The sequence below is a fragment of the Artemia franciscana genome, chromosome 11 (genome assembly GCF_032884065.1).
Source record: "Artemia franciscana chromosome 11, ASM3288406v1, whole genome shotgun sequence".
NCBI lineage: Eukaryota > Metazoa > Arthropoda > Branchiopoda > Anostraca > Artemiidae > Artemia > Artemia franciscana.
In genome coordinates, this window is record NC_088873.1 from 25066992 (window position 1) to 25083927 (window position 16936).

The 16936-nt window shown below is 38.0% G+C and overlaps 1 protein-coding gene across 3 annotated transcripts in view; it reads left to right on the top strand.

The window, feature by feature from the left end:
• LOC136033005 (DNA polymerase subunit gamma-1-like) overlaps positions 1 to 16936 on the top strand; it is a 118659-nt gene that overhangs the window by 43290 nt on the left and 58433 nt on the right. For all 3 annotated transcript variants that reach the window (XM_065713534.1, XM_065713532.1, XM_065713533.1), the window contains exons 3-5: positions 891 to 1687; positions 9539 to 9933; positions 11826 to 12062. In XM_065713534.1, the coding sequence (XP_065569606.1) occupies positions 891 to 1687; positions 9539 to 9933; positions 11826 to 12062 (1429 nt within the window). The remainder of the gene's footprint in view (positions 1 to 890; positions 1688 to 9538; positions 9934 to 11825; positions 12063 to 16936) is intronic.

The following is a 16936-nucleotide window of genomic DNA, read 5'->3' on the forward strand; positions in this document are numbered from 1 at the left end:
TTTACCGGTCTCTGTGTCTGCCTTTGTGGGTTAATAGGTCTGACTCTGTGTGTTTGTGTGCGTTTTTGTCTATCTTTCTCTGTGTGTTTGTGTCTGACTTCATGCTTGCCTGTCTCTGTGTCTGTCCTTGTGTGTTTATGTGTCTGACTCTGTGCGTTTGTGTGTTTTTGTCTCCTCGTCTCTGTGCCTGTGTATCTTACCGTTTGTTTACCTGTCTCTGTGTCTGTCTTTGTGCGTTTGTGTCTGACTCTGTGTGTTTTTTGTGTCTTTCGCTCGTTTCTCTCTGTTTGGCTGTTTCTGTGTCTGACTATGTGTTTGTGCGTGTCTCTCTTTCTCTCTCTGTGCAAACCTCTTTGGAATTAAAATATATTATGACTCTCCCCCTCAAATTCACTTGAATTGAGACTACATATTAGGCACTGAAATTAATATTACATAAGTCTCGTGTTTCTGAATAGCACCGACAAGTTCAAAGAGATGCATTTTACAGTATTATTTCAGCAAAAACCTCGGGGCTTTTACACAAAGGCTATTTATTTGAAAACAGTTTTATTTTGTGGAACATAATTTAAGTGATACGGTACATTAAGGTATCACCTAAATGTGTAGCATTTTTTTTTATTTGTTTCATGGAATGTAAATTTAAATTATGAACAATACAAATACTAGATATAATTTTCGATAAAAAATCAACATTTATGATAAACATGCATTTGCAAATATTTGTAGTTAAGGTGAAAATTCAAAGACAGTTGAAATTCCAAAATACAGGTCGTTACCACCTGAGAGAAATAGCTAAGGCTTTTTGTGTTTGATGTATACCGTAGCACCTAAACATTATAATTGACCATAGACACATTTGTTCATCAATTTTTTGATTTTTTGTTCAGGTTTCCACATCCTGTTACTTTTGCTGGTATGCTCGAAATGGGAACATCAATCTTACCGGTCAATAGTAATTGGGATCGGTACTTAGAATCAGCTGAAGCATCATTCCTTGAGACAGAAACGATCCTTAGTAGAGGTTTGGCACAACAGGCCGAAGATGCTGTGAAGTATATGAATGACTCCCAGTATAAAGAGGATCCTTGGCTATGGAATTTGGATTGGTCTACCCAAGAATTGAAAGTTAAAAAGACAAAACCGAGAAAAAAGGCTATTGATAAAAGAGTAGATACGTATGGTCCTTTTACATTTGAATATAACAATGAAGTTTATGAGAGTGTAGGAATACTTTCAGAAAGGTATGGGGATTTAATGAACGCCGAAGAGAAACTTTATAAACGGGTTCCATTCCTACCAGGATATCCTCAGTGGTTTCGAGATTTGTGTACTAAAAGTGAGACAGAGGAAGGCTTTATTTATGGGCCATACGATATGTCCACATCATTACAAGTGGTTCCTAAGATATTAAAATTGACATGGTGTGGTTATCCTCTACATTATGTTAAGGAGTTTGGCTGGGGGTATCTAATCCCAGGAAGGCCATTAGAAAATTCGAAGTGTATAAGTGAAAATGGTGAAAGTTTTCCTTTGGATGCTGCTCTTAAAATGTTCCCTCCAGGCCAAGTTCCTTTGGGTCACGGTCATGATCTTAGAGTTGAAGAAATGTTGGCGGCGTTAAAGAACGTCACTGCTGGCCGCGTCGAAGGAGAAACAGCAAAAGCAACTTGGGAAGAACTAAAAGGTGTTTTTGACTTTATACTGCTTAATTCATGTCTTTTTCAGTACCCAGAACTTGATAAATAGATTAAAGAACGCATGTTTTGAAAAAGAGAGAAGAAAAAAAAGAAGCCTGGGTAAAAGATATCAAAGGAATCATTTAGTATTCCGAATAAATAACAAGCATTAAAATAGAAAAAAAATGGAAAATAAGTGATTTAAACAGACACATAAGGCTCAAACTGTCCTAGTATGAGGTTTGGCATATTTTATTATGAATTTTTGGTTCTTTTTCATATTTAAGCATGTTGTTTAGACAAAATATTTGGATTTTACTGTATTTTCACTAGTACTGAAACTGTTCATTGAGACCGGCAAAAAATCAAATTTGGTCCTAAAACCGAGATCAAGGATGTTTTTCCTATTCTTAAAATGGTTCAAAGTCAAGTTTTAATTATAAAATGGAAAAAAAGTCAGGTTTCCTGAAATATATCCAGTGATATGGCTTTCAGTTAGCCTCTCATTGAGCATAAGTTGATTTTCTTACACATTTAATTTTCAAATCGTTCGTCTTTATGGATATGATCTTTACTCTCTAAATTCCAATAATTTTATATGTTTTTCGAAATTTTATTTGAACAAAAGCTTAGTTTTTTTTCCATGTTGTTTCGAAGAGCAGTGTCAAATCTGGGATATTTCTTGCAATTTAATATTGATTACAGTATAAAGTTTAGTCTGATAAAACAGAATTTATTGCTTGTTTCTTTTACAGTGATCCTAAATATATGAAACTCATTATGGTAAATTTACTCTTCAAAAATCAGTAGGATAAGAAACTTTTGAATAATTTTGGCAAAAGGGAAAATACCACTTAATTGAGTGTGATGTTGAAAAATCTTGCACTATTCTATGCAGCGTGCCGAAGAACTGTGTAACTCAGGGCTCAAAATCTTTTATGCAAAAACAAGAAACTTTACTTTTTTTAGATAGTTGGTAGTAGATGCGTGTTTGTTTGGTCTAAATTCTTCTTCCCACTTTCAATAACAAAAGAGATCTTGCCACATAAAAGTACCAATTTTTAATATTTGATCCTGTAAAATAGCAAGTATCAGAGGTAATACTGTCACGCAGTGACAAATCTGTTCCTAAACATGTTAAATGGAAAAAAAGAATTCTTATATGGAAATCAAGAACAAAATCTTAACTCAAACTAAACAGCTATTTCCGTGTATATTATGTTTAGTCCTGTATATTTAACCCCATGCTCTTATACTACTACTAACAACTCAATGCAGTACTGAGCCGCCTGAGGGCAACGCAGCTACGCCCCCTCCTCCTCCATCCCAACCTATTTAAAGCCTGCCACTTTAAACCCTCCCAAGAAGTACCCATGTTACTTAAATATTTCTTTAAGACATTCCCCCACCCTATTTTGGTAAGACTTGCTTTTCATTTGGCCCTAGAAGATTGGCCGACGAGAACAATCTTTGGCAATCTGTCATTCTTCACCACAGAACATGTCCTACTCATCTCAACCTTTCTCATTATAGCCCTAGAGAGTAATATTGAACCATATTTTTGTACAGGTCACTGTTTGAGATACAGTCAGTCTGTTCGATACCCAAAACAATGCGTAGGGGATTTTTCTGGAAAACATCTAGCAAATCTTCTTCCGTTTTCTCGATCGCCCGCTCTTCAGAGCCAAAATCTTTAAAAGTTCCTTCATTTTACTATCAATGCTTTTAATGTGCTCTTTGGGACAAAGACCATTAAAAGGATCCATATATAAGTAAAAAATGATCCTGCCTGTAATAGCAGGGATACTTGCTGGTATATCGAATAATGCAAAATGACCTTTGTCCTGGGCTACATCTGTTCTAGTGCCGTTATTTAAAAAGAGAGATAGATTATGGGAATTATAGAGGTATAAACTTGGATAATATGCTTAGTAAGGTTATCGTTAAGATATTATGTCGTAGGATAGATAGTTGTATTGACCAAAATAGAACTGTATCAGACTCGCATTCAGGGTTAAGGAAAGGTTATAGTCCTATTGATCAGATTTTTATTTTATTGGGGATGACTAGGAAATAAGTTGGGAGAATAGAGGGCAGGCTATTTGTTGCGTTTTTGGATTTAAAATGGACCTTTCATGGAGTATATAGGAGTCTAATGACAGAGTCGTTGTTAGCCCTAGGGCTACCAAGTGTTTTGTTGCAAATTCAGGGTGCTCGAATAGGCTTGAAAATTAATATTAAGAAGAATAAGTCGCCAAGGATAGGAATCTGTAAAGATGAAAAGGTGACGCTGAATAACGAAATGATTGATCAAGAGGACAGCTTCACTTACCTTGGTAGTATTATTAGTAAAGCTGGTGGGAGCAGTGAAAATGTTAAAACTAGAATAACAAAGGCTCAATGTGTTTTTTTCACAGTTGAAAAAAGTTTCGAAGAATAGGAAGACAAGTGTGCGAACCAAGATCAGAATATTGGCAGCTACAGTGATGACAGTGGTCAAATATGGTTCCGAAGCATGGGCGCTCCGAAAAACAGACAATGATTTGCTAGATTTTTTCCAGGGATATTGCCTACGGATTGTTTTGGTACCCAGCTGACTGACAGTATTTCAAACAGTATTGTGTACGAAACGTGTCGTTCAATCCCGCTTTCTATGGCTATAATAAGAGGAAGGTTGAGATGACTAGAGCAAGTTCTATGGATAAAGATTGTCGTAGATTGTTCTTTGTGGCCAACCGTCTAGGGATAAACAGAGAGCAGGTCGTCTGGGTTTGGGATGGGAGGATGTCGTAAAGAAAGATTTAAAGGGAATGTGAATTTCCTGGGGGGTTGTATTTAGGGAGGCTTTGGAAAGGTTAGTATGGAGAAAGAGCGTGTGTAGTTGTCTTGGCCTCAGGTGGCTTGGTACTGCGGGGAATTGTTAGTAGCAGCAGTAGTTATACTTACAAAATTGCAACATTCTTAAACGATTACTGTTTTATTTTCCTCGTCTAAATTTACCTAGTCTAGGAGATCATCTATCTCCATTTCTACCGATTAGGGCATTACAATTTCCTAGTAAAATATGATATTTCTACCTGGCACCCTGTCTATTTGTTCCTGTAACTGTAAATAAAATCCACTTGAGTCACTTTTCTCTCCATCAGTCGGTTTTACATGGGCATATTCTAGTATGACTTATTCCCTGTACTTTTTAGTGACGAAATGATCGACTAACGCTTTATTATTAACAGCTTCCCTAATTTGATGTTTCCTATCTTTGGGAGACGGTTTTAAAACTCCTAATAACTCCAGTTCGAAGTGTCTGAATTTGGCAGTCAAAATGTCGATACAATAGGTTTTTTTTTAACGTTGTAACGTTTCTAGTTGCAATTTTCATACTCTTTAAATCATTGAAATTATTATATTCTCTGGAAAAATAATTATTCCAGGACCAGTGCTTGACGGGGACTAACACATCTTCTCCAGTGTACATGAAGCGCTGAAGCCGGATTAGAGCCGGACAGTAGAAAGTTCTTGGAACCTCCAGTTTTAACAGTGGTCCCCTCCTAGGACCCATGCCAACGTTTAACGAGCTCTTAAGTTTAACGTATTTTAGGGTATAAAAATATAGCCAGTTGGTAAAAAGTGTTATAATCCTGGATCGCTTTACAAAACGTTTGAACTGAAAATTTTATTGTTAAAATGCAACTAAGTAATCCTTCGCATTCTCAATGCATCGAAAGAAAATGAATTAACTTTTAATACATTAATGCAAGGGGCTTCTGCTGAATCGTATTCAAGGAAAGTGAGGTGGGAACAGTTCGAAAGACAAAACCAACAGGCCCCTTCATTTCACGGAAAGTTTCAGCGGGGTGGGGTATTCTGGTTATATCTTTGTTTAGTGTCAGACTAGTACTCAATTCATAGATAAAACTCAGTTTTTTTTTTTTTTTTTTTTTTTTTTTTTTTTTTTTTTTTTTTTTTTTTTTTTTTTTTTTTTTTTTTATTAGCAAGAAACTCTGCTTCCGCATACTAGTACAAAAATACCAGTGAATTAATAAGAAGATAAAGAAACTAAACAAGTGGCTGACGCCTCTTTTCTAGTTTAGCAAAGTAATCAATAACCTCACCCTAATTGGGGAAATTGGCCTGCTCTTCTCTGCGGCCTATGACAAGTATATTGCTAAGTCTTTCGTTGCCAAAGGCTGTACGTCAGTGTGATTTTTAGAGGTTTCATGGTGCATAAAGTTTCTCGTTCGTCACCGAAGTGACTGGAAGAATAAGAGTCGTATTAATAACATTGATAATTTCGCAGAGGACCATCAGTAGCCTAGGAAGTTCAGACCGAGCTTTGAAACTATTAGGCAGGTGAATCAGCATCCATTAATTCTGCTGCCTCACCTTGCGAGGAAAGGGCTAGATTGTCGATATCAAACGTTGGGTAGAAACTACACAAATTTGCATTTTATTTTAGAAAGGAAATCCGGTGACTGTTGATTTAGCCCAGAAAACTTCCATGGAAATCCGTGTTTTTCGTGAGGCGTGTGTCAGTATCACGATGAATCGATCAATTGAAAAATAGAGAAGACTAACTTTGTCTGATGTTTAGCAGTAAGGTCAGCGCTCCCTGTCCCTCTGTGTAAACAAAGTAAATCAGAAGACTTCGAGGAGAAATGTCTTGCCTTAGTCGCTGAGAGGTGTTTTCTTCGGCCAGTATTCTCATAAGCTAGATGAGATTAGATACATTTCCAACTAGATCTTCAAACAGATATAATGCACTTTCCCTGCAAACACTTCATGGCTTGTAAAGGATACTATTGCGTTTGCTTCACTTACACACACTAGTCAGAATTGGTCTGTTCGACTCTCCTGCAAGTTTTTAGAACTTGCTTAGATCACTTGACGAGCTTTCAAGTACTTAGACTCTGGGTTCTGTTGCTCACATGAAGCCGAATTGGAAGAGTAAGATTTTGATCCCAAACCCTTGGCCTCAGATGCAACTCCAGAACTGGTTTGCTGCTCAGAAAGCACATCAAGAACTTGAGTGATTGGTTTCATTTGTGATATATCTTGGAAACAGACTTATACCAGTAGTCCCTCCAGTGTCTACCAGCCTCTCTAACTCGGGAGACTCCGGTCCATGTTCTTTCTCAGCTCTTATAAACTACTCGTTGCTCGTAGAAGCTAGGCTTTAAAACATGTAAGGTGAAAATACCACTCAAAGAAATCCAAAAATTTGGTGATTATCCCTTGATTGTTTGGATCAGGACAAAATTCAGCCTTTGTGAGTTGCAATGGCTGTAGAATGCTTGTACTGCATACTGCTCCCTTAGTATGGTCTGTACTCTATTGAATGCCCCGGTCATCACCCAAGCTCCATCAAAACATTAAAAGACGCGTGAACCCTAATTTAATATGTCCTGCACAACCAGTCCATTAATATCCATTAATATAAAGGCTATAATACCATTATATAATGGCTATAATTAACAGTATAAATGTTGCTTTTGTTTCATACGCGATATAATAGTAATGTATCCATTCAGGGTCGGTCAGTTGGAGTGTAACCTTTTTGAGCACATCAATTGGAACGTAACCATTCTGGGCTGGATTTCCAAAGTCTATTTTTTGACCCACCTGTGTTACTAATACACCTGTCACATGCGTTGAAGAAGTCAATTTTTTGTCAAAAAGTCTTAGAAGTCAATTTTTAGTCAAAGTTATGTCAATTTTTAGGATCGGGAAACTTGTTGAAAGCCATGGAGGCTTGATATTACACGCAAGATTGATAATGGGAAATTTTTAATTTCATGTTCAGTTACAAAGTCAATTTTGGCTGTTACTGCATAAAAAAGCTCGTACGAGTTGCGAACCCTCTCTAGTATTTTGTTTTGCAGTAGCATGGATTTTCAGATTTCTTTTATCTTTATTTAATTATGTGAATGGGAGGGCTACATTATCATCTGGTGTTTATGTAATCCACGAACTTACGGATGCTAAAAAATAACTTGTATTTGGAAAAGTCTCGCGGGATTACCGCCTACTAACCGAATTACCGAATTTTAAAGATTTTAGATTTTCTTTTATATGTGTCCCTTCTTCCTCTCAGAAAGGGTGACTATTGTTTTTTCACTTTTGAATTAATGATACCTAACTTATTCGCTAATAGAGGATAAAAGCCTTTCTGTTTTTCTCGCTTTTCATTTTGACTCAATTTTGAAGTTTCTTTCCAAAGACTTTTGATTTTTTTTTCATATTTTTTAATTGAACCTTTCACTTTTTTGATTTTTAAACTAAGGATGATTAGTTCCGTGCGCTGTACAAAGGGTTTGAAATTGCACCTTTTAGCCAAAAAATATTTAAATTGTAAGAACATTTAAGGTGGAGTCAAATCCTATATTTCCCTCTCCAATCTTTATAAAAAAAAAATTAACTTGCCTAAGATTCGCATTAACTTAAATGATAAAGATTAAATTATTTTATTTTAATCTAATAGCTTGTTGTCTATTTCAAAGTTAATCTGGCCAGCTTTTTCTGGATAAAAACACCAAGCTGTGAGATGGGCTATATTTTACCCAGTTACTTCCCATCCCAGAGTTTTTCTATTTAATTATGGAAGGTTGGAGGCTAGGTTCTAAAATCACCCAAAGCATGAAATTAAAATTTGAAAGATAAAAATAGCCTCGAAAGAAAACATATCTAGTGCTCTTCCTGCTTGCAGCTGTATTTATTTCTATTCCGACAAAAATCGGGCTTGGAAAACAATGGAATCAGGCACGAAAGATAATACAAATATCATGTTAATCAAATAAAAAAAAAAATTGCGAAAAATCGTTTTGTCTTCTGCCTATCCCTCTCCTCATCTCTTTTGTAATTTTTCTCTTCTTTATTTCTTTCTTTCCCGTGAATTTGCTTTTCTGTTTTATGGGATGAATTTATTTCTGTATCTCTGCCACTTGTTGCTATGGAAAATGATTCATAGTATTTTCAAGCTCCATTAAAAAATAAAAGTATCTAAGTGAAGCAAAAATGGGTATTCCAACTGTGGTTAAATAAGTTAATTCCATGACAATATGTGCATACTTGCCAGGTTAAGAAATAATAATAAAACTAGCGAAACCGGGACAGACAAACCGACAGAATTTGCGATCGCTATATGTCACCTGGTAAATACCAAGTGCCATAAAAATCCCCTGATATAGATGTTAGAAAAACAAACACAAATTAATTAAAAATAATCAGGGTTTTAAAGATCAAGTAGTTTATGTATAAAAATAACAGTGACACTTAAAGTGGGCATATATTAACTCTTTTTAAAAGATGGAAAAATTTGCCATCTACAAAATGTAAATAAATTATAATGAAAGTTAACCATACTCAAGGTGGCTAGAAATTGAAGATTGCTATGGAACCAGGACTCTAAGGGCGAATCGCCGTCTGTACCTTGAAGGGAATTAGTATCGTCCTGTCACTAATTTTAACATGTCTTGTCAAAAATTTTTCCTATGAGGAAAGTTTTTCTGGCAGATATTAAAAGGAAAAATTTCGTGGTAGTCTATCTTCGTATATACTGAAAACTTCGTATAGACGTATAGACTTCGTATAGACGCATAGAGTATAGACTTCGTATAGACGTAAAGACTTTGTATAGACGTATAGAGTGTAGACTTCGTATAGACTTGTAAATTTGCCTAAGTGCAACGGATGTTTTCTCCTCTTCGGCTCACCCTTACAGATTCTGTAATCTTCCAAAGTCTCTCTCTGGAAGAGCTACAGCTCTTGCATCATTCATCCATTTATATTTTAAGCTCTGCATAGTAATCCATTGGATAAGTCCTTGCAAAAACGTGGTTTTAAATCCCTTTTCTCTTACTTAGCAACAATGAGTCTGCCAATATTTGCTCCAAAGGAAAAGAAGAATCTCACTGTAGACAAACCTGATTATCACGAAGGAATTGGCCCATACGATGTTGGGATACCTGGATGCTGGTTTTTCAAGTTACCCCATAAAGACAGCGGTGACCGTAACGTTGGAAATCCATTAGCTAAGGACTATGTTAGCTATATAGAAAATGGCCTTCTTAAAAGTCAAGTTTCAGGCTTAGCACAGAAACTTCTAAAAACAAGTAAAGCTGTCAACTTTTGGAAAATGTATCGTGACCGTATTCTGAATCAGCTTGTAGTATTTATGGATAAAACAAATTTGCCAAGGTTTGTCCAAAAAGCAGACACATTCGATGGAGGGCAGCAGTATGGTGCCATTCTTCCAATGGTAGGTTTTTCTTGTTCTTAGTTTACTTAACAAAATAGGGATAATGCACTGGGTTGGCACTACCCCGAAGAAAGATCCAAGGTATTTTAAGGTATTGGCGATGCATACCAACATCTTGGGACTTTTGGTGGACACCTATCAATGGAAAACTTAAAACAACTGGAAAAAATAAATTGATTATTCTGTTTATAAATAATCCTCCTAATTGGATCCAGTGAAGCTATTCTCCTTTTTGGTTATATTTAACGGCTTCTTAGGAAAACAAGATCCAATTTTAATCAGTTTGTCTTTATTTGCTGCAACATGAACAATAACACACCGGCTAATTAGCACAATATCAGAAGGCTAATCAAGAGCGAAAAATAAGAGAAATCTTAAATAAGAGTCGGGCATCCCTCTCACCTAAATCGCTGTTGTTTGGGCTTTACAGAAAAGAGTATAATTGGTGTTTTGAAATTACACTTTTGTCAAAATTTTACATTTGATTCGATTTTATTCACACAAAATTAATGCCTGAATAACGCCTAAACTGAAGATTGACAAAATCTGAAGCAGTTTGTTTCGTTTATTAAGGCAGTATTTTGAATCGATAGGGCAGTAAATGATGTAATGACTAATTACAAGAGAGACAGATGTTGTACGTTTGGAGATCATGGTTGGAGCAATAGCTGCAACCTACTAAAGAACGAACAACAGCCCATAGTAACCGAAAACTTAGAACTGGGTTTAGAAAAAAATTGCCATTTGTTGCTGATTCAGGAATGGTAATTATAATAAAGAGGAACTACAGCAATATGATTCTAAAAAGCTACAGATTAATAGAAAAAATTAATTTTCCAAAATCTAGGTGGGCAATTTTGTTGTTTTGTAAGCTACATTTTCATAGTAGTGTATGCATTTAAAGATCATAGGCTATTGAATTGAGTATGCACTTTAATTTCTTTTTGTTCTAGGATTTATCTATTCGTTCAAAGCTATATCTGTTAACTTTATGCCCGATATGATTATTCATTTTAATTTCTGTAGCTTTCATATGGATCTTTACTTTCATTTGAAAAATTTAGTTTTTGGGAAACTTATTGTTTAATTGATCACGATAAATATTGTGACTGCATAAGTCATATTGGGCCTGCATTCTCTAAAGACCAACTTCTAAGTTTGTTATTGAGATCAAACACCTTAATTGCAGTTGGCACAGAGCCCCTTAGTGAGCCCAAGCTTATCATGTGTTATTTTTGCTAACTTAATGAAGTGGCTTGGGGGACAGCGCTTACGAAGGGACAGAGTTCAAAGAAACCATTACAGTTCATATCAAAACATTCGTGGCAACATTGTAGGAGAGGGTATTACAAAGCTTGTTCAAAGATATGACAACCTCTCAATCGTCAACGTGACATAGAAAACTTCTTAATGTAATCACGTTGACGATTGAGGCTTTTACTTCTTTAGGCTTACAGGATAGTAATATAAATTTCCGATACTCACCTGTCTTCCTTTTTTTAGCAAATAGGAGGTTGAAAAAAAACAACCCTTGTATATCTTGATGTTCGATATAAACTAATTTGAAATTAAAAAGTTTAAGTCTTTAGGACTGTGGTGACGGTTTGAAGTTCTGGTACTAGAAGAAGGACGACTAGTCTTACTTGTCTTGTAGTTTTTTTAATCTGTATATAAAAATGTATTATTTGCCTTTTTGACCGACATTCGAGAGAAATGAGACTGATTTTTTATTATTTACACACTTCAACAAAATACCAACTACCGTTATTGATTCTTTACCACAATATGATTCTTTGCTGTTGAGGGTTTTTTTCTCCTTTTTCTTATTCTTATTTTTAACCAAAAAAGGTGCTTATAGTTGAAACACCAATTGAATTCAAATTTTTCTCAAGACAGTTGTTGCTGGAACCTTGACACGAAGGGCAGTTGAATCAACATGGATGACGGCATCTAATGCTTATAAAGACAGGATAGGCTCAGAAATGAAATCTATGGTTCAAGCACCGCCAGGCTATCATTTCGTGGGAGCTGACGTTGATTCGCAAGAACTCTGGATTTCATCAGTGATTGGCGACGCTCACTTTGCTGGTGAGCATGGAGCAACTGCATTTGGGTGGATGACTTTGCAGGTATGTTGAAAGGAACGCACTTGTGGAATAAGGTTCAGTCTATGGGCTGTGCATTTTTCAGCTATTAACAATAGTAAATTAATGCTGAAGTACTTTCTAAAGTTCTCTTACATTGAGTGCCATATATATACACATGTCGACCTGGGAAAGAGGTGTCATAGAATTTAAAACTCCCCAGTATAGCATTCAATTTTTCTGGAAAGTTTCTCTCAAATTCTCATACTGGACTCTACCAACGTAATAACTTCCCGGGAAGTAACTACCCTTCCTAAATTTTAGCTTTAAAATAACCCTAGACAGTACTAGATGGTGATCTTTACTTTTAACTTCAATAACAGCACTCATATATACTTTGTATAGCCTACCTATATACCTAGTATCTTGTATTGATCCTGATAGTCGTCGGTTTACTGTAACACAATTAATAAGGTTAGCTGTCTTACCATTACGTGAATACCATGTTAACTTATGGGCCATTTTATTACCAAATACTGTCTTGGTTATATCTAGATTATTATACCTACAAAATTTCAGCAGCCTGTAGCCATTACTCTTTTCTTTCCCTACACGAAATTCACATAGGCTAGGAAACTATCGAATCTCCATTTCTACTGACCTGGCTGTTAAAATCTCTTAATAAAAACACCAAATTTTTACACGGTGTATTGTCTATATTTTCCGGTAGCTGTAAGTAAAATTTATCTGAGTCACTACTGTATCCATCAGTGAATTCTACAGGGGCTAATACTACTTTAACTAATACCTTGCGTTTTTTAGTCACAAAACAAGCAATTAGTATTCTATTATTAACACCTTCCCAGCCTAAACAAGACTTAGCAGCTTCCTCATTCGTCAAGAGACTCCTTGTCTATGTACCCTATCCTCCCTGCCTGAGTAAATAAATTTCGTATCACCTAATTTTATGCTTACTATCCCTGGGATAAAAAGCTTCTAAAACTCCTAATGAGTCCTTGTCGAATCGTCTGAATTCTTCAGTCTAAATGTCAATACGGTAGTTATTTTTTAGCGTCGTAGTATTCCAAGATGCAATTTTCATATTCTTTAAATCATTGAAATTATTTTCCCTCAGGAAAAGCAATGGTCCCGGATTTCATGCAGGACGGGAATCAACGCATCTTCTCAAGTCTACAACAATGCGCTTAAGCTATCTTAGAACCGGACAGCATAAAGTCCCTTGGACCTCCAGTATGAATGGATCCGTTGTGCAATCCTAGGCCCATTTTGTTCACGAACTCATAAACCGTTTTACGGCGTTGCAAGATAATGACCGAGAATTTAAGACCAATCAAGCAATTTCTGAGACCGAGACAAGAGTCCTGACTGAGCAAGAAAATTTTAACCCATCGCTAAATATAGAAAAGCGCTGGAAAAAGATGTGAAATCATGTGAAAGATCCTGCAGAGACAATCTCAACACTATTACATCCGACTCATTATTTATCCATGCATTTATTCATGCCCTCATGATTCTACTACGGGGAGGCAATCCATAGTAGATACATTAGCTAGGAAGAAGTTTTTCAGTCCGAAAACGCACACCAAAACAGACCAAGCCTAGAAGAATTATCCATTGATTAGAATCCAGCGTGAATGCTGTGTCGTTTACTAGTCTATAATTTCCTCGAGGGGCGTCACTCCTCAAACGGGAATAGAGTTGACTGCAAGTTCATCAGTCTCTCGGATATCCCAACAGGGTCGAAACAGCCCTTTCCAGACGCCTTTGTCCATAGATCTGGATATTACTCTGTGTTGCTGTTATCCTCCTATTTAGGACCCTCCCACGATGGTATTCTGCAAAAAAAAAAATGAATAGCGTGCATGAGCTTTAAGTTTCCATGGACAGGGTTTCGTTGATCTACTACTGGGTCATTATTCTGGCGAAACGTAAGAAATTCTGCGGCCATAAAATGGCTGAAACTTCAGTGAAGTCACATTTTCTCTTTTCAGGCTAGCACGCTATCTGTAAAAACGAATAGTTTATAAGTTTTGTTTTTTCGTCTTCTATCTTGCCGTCTATTTTAAATGAAATTTGAACAAGACAAAAGGATATCCTTTTAGATTTTTGAGCCTGTAATGTACAATGAATTTGCGATGTATCTCTGATTAGACGGGAAGCTTAGGGTCAAATGGTTACTGAGTTAGTGATTCATGTCTATTAAGTTTTCAGGGGATATTTATCTGGGATTGAAGACTGAAAAAATTAAAGCAAATCCAGCTTGTAAATCCTGCTTTGGAGGTGAATGGAGTTCGACCAGAATAAGGCAGACTCTGTCTGCTGACCACGTGTCTGCTAAACACTCTGATCAGGACGGCTGCAACCTCATGTGGCTGGTGGAGCCCACCCCGGAAATCACAGTACCTAGGTTTAATCTAGCTCTAATCAGATTCCAGGCCTAGGTTCGGTTGGGCTAGCGACCCTTCACCAGAAAATTAAGTGCTACGAAAGGTGACAATATAGCCTCGGACCCGGATTCCCTTTTAAGATCTCAACCATCGCGCGTCAATGGACATGCTGGCAATGTCAGAAAGACTGACAGACTAAACCTTATGGACCGAAGGGAGCTACGAACAGCCACCTGGAATGTCTTGACTCTGAATGCACCTGCGTCAAAGAACCTACTCGGAAGAACTTCGCCAGAATAAAGTGTCAATTGTAGGTCTTACAGAAACCCGTCTTACCGGAAGCGGAGAAGAGCGAATAGGTAACAGTGACTCGTTGCTCTGGTCTGGAGGAAGCACGAGAAGGAATGGCGTTGGCCTTGCACTAAATACCCTTTCAACAAAGGTCTTACTTTTACACAAAGCTGTATCTGACAGATTAATGAAGGCCCGCTTTGGACACAAGCATGGCAAGACGACTGTCATCGTATGCTATGCCCCGACCAACGATTCTGATGATGTGACTAAAGAGGATATCTACTCTGCTTTGTCCAGAAGCCTTGCGACAGTGCAAGGCTTCTGCAATGATATAACTGTTCTCCTTGGCGACATGCGACAGTGCGCGATGATATGGGTATATGGCAGGGCACAGTTGTTCCCGTGTCCCCCGACCCATTTAACGATAATGAGCTCCACCTACTTGAACTGTGCCGATCTCACGACCTTTGCATTGCACACACCTACTCCCAACGCAAAACTATTCATCAGTACACGTGGTACTGATATAACTGTTCTCCTTGGCGACTTGAATGCGACAGTGCGTGATGATATGGGTATATGGCGCGGCACAGTTGGTCCCGTGTCCCCCGACCCACTTAACGACAATGAGCTCCGCCTACTTGAACTGTGCCGATCTCACGACCTTTGCATTGCACACACCTACTCCCAACGCAAAACTATTCATCAGTACACGTGGTATAGTAACGACGATCGTACAAAGAAGATGATTGACTACGTCATTATTTCCAAACGCTGGACATCATTGGTGAAGAACTACAGAACTCACAGATCAGCAGAGCTCGGAAACATTGACCAAAGGCTTGTGTGCGCCGATCTCTGGCTTTGCCTCCATGCACAACGATCGGAAAGAAAACCCGTCGCTGCAGATATTGGGAAACTAAAGGAACCAGATACTCGCCAGAAGTACAGTATCGAGATATCGAATCGCTTCGGGCCCCTTGACTCACTAAATAGCAGCGAAGATCTCTGAAAGCATTTTAAATTGCGGACCAGCGAAGCAGCACGACTAGTGCTCGGCAAGAGGAGTTACCCAAAGAAATCGTGGCTAACTAATGAAACACTGCAAATCATAGAGCGAAGACGGAAGGCAAGACTTCTCGGGGCTTAACCACATATCAAATGCTCAATGGAGTGCGAAACAGACTCATTCAACGGGATAGAACCCAGTATGTTTTAAGGGAAGCCGATGAAATTGAAATACCTGCAAAAAAGAAAGACATGGGCAGCCTATTCAAGCATCTCCGAGATCTCACTGATAATAAAACTTCCACCTTGGGTCCCGTCCTGTCCATGGATGGGCACTTCTTTCTGATTAAGGTTCTTGTCTTGAGCGGTGTGGGGACCACTTCTGTTCGATCCTCAACAATACTAGCCCGTCTGCGCCTCCTAATGATAGTCCGAGCCAACCTTGCGGTCAAAGACCTGAAACAGATGCTCCTCCAGATGAGCCTTTCAGCCCCTCAGACACCGGACGTGCAGTAAAAAGGCTCAAGAATAATAAAGCTGCTGGTATCTGTGGCTTAAACTCAGAGCTGCTAAAATATAGAGGTCCGGCAATGCTCCTGTTTCTCCACACCCTGTTCTCTACAATCTGGCAAACGGAGATAATTCCCAAGGATTGGCAGAAGGGTGTCATCATCCCTTTATGGAAGAGAAAAGGCTCAAAAAGCGACTGCTCCAACTACCGGGGAATAACCCTACTGTCAGTCCCTGGCAAACTGTTTTCAAAGGTCCTGCTGGATCGATGTCGGAACATCATGCGAAAATTCTGGTGACCGGAGCAAGCTGGTTTTATGTCGCATCGTTCAACCATCGAGCAGATTTTCACGATTCGACAAATAGTAGAGAAGACCACAGAGTTCTGACAGAAAGCATTTATTGCCTGTGTCGACTTCCGTGCTGCATTTGACTCAGTCGATCGAAAAGCTCTTTGGCGGATTCTAGAGTGACTGGCCTACCCGAGAAATATTGCAGACTTCTCAAGGCGTTGCACCATGGGACGGAGAGCTGTGTACAAGTAAATAGTCGGCGCAGCCCGTTCTTTCAAATCACGACAGGGGCGTGCCAAGGATGTGCAGTGGCCCCAGAGCTCTTCAATGTCATCGTAGATTACATTATGACAAAAATAATTTCACGTCTCAGCTTTGGGCTCAAATTTGGAGATCGTGCCATCAC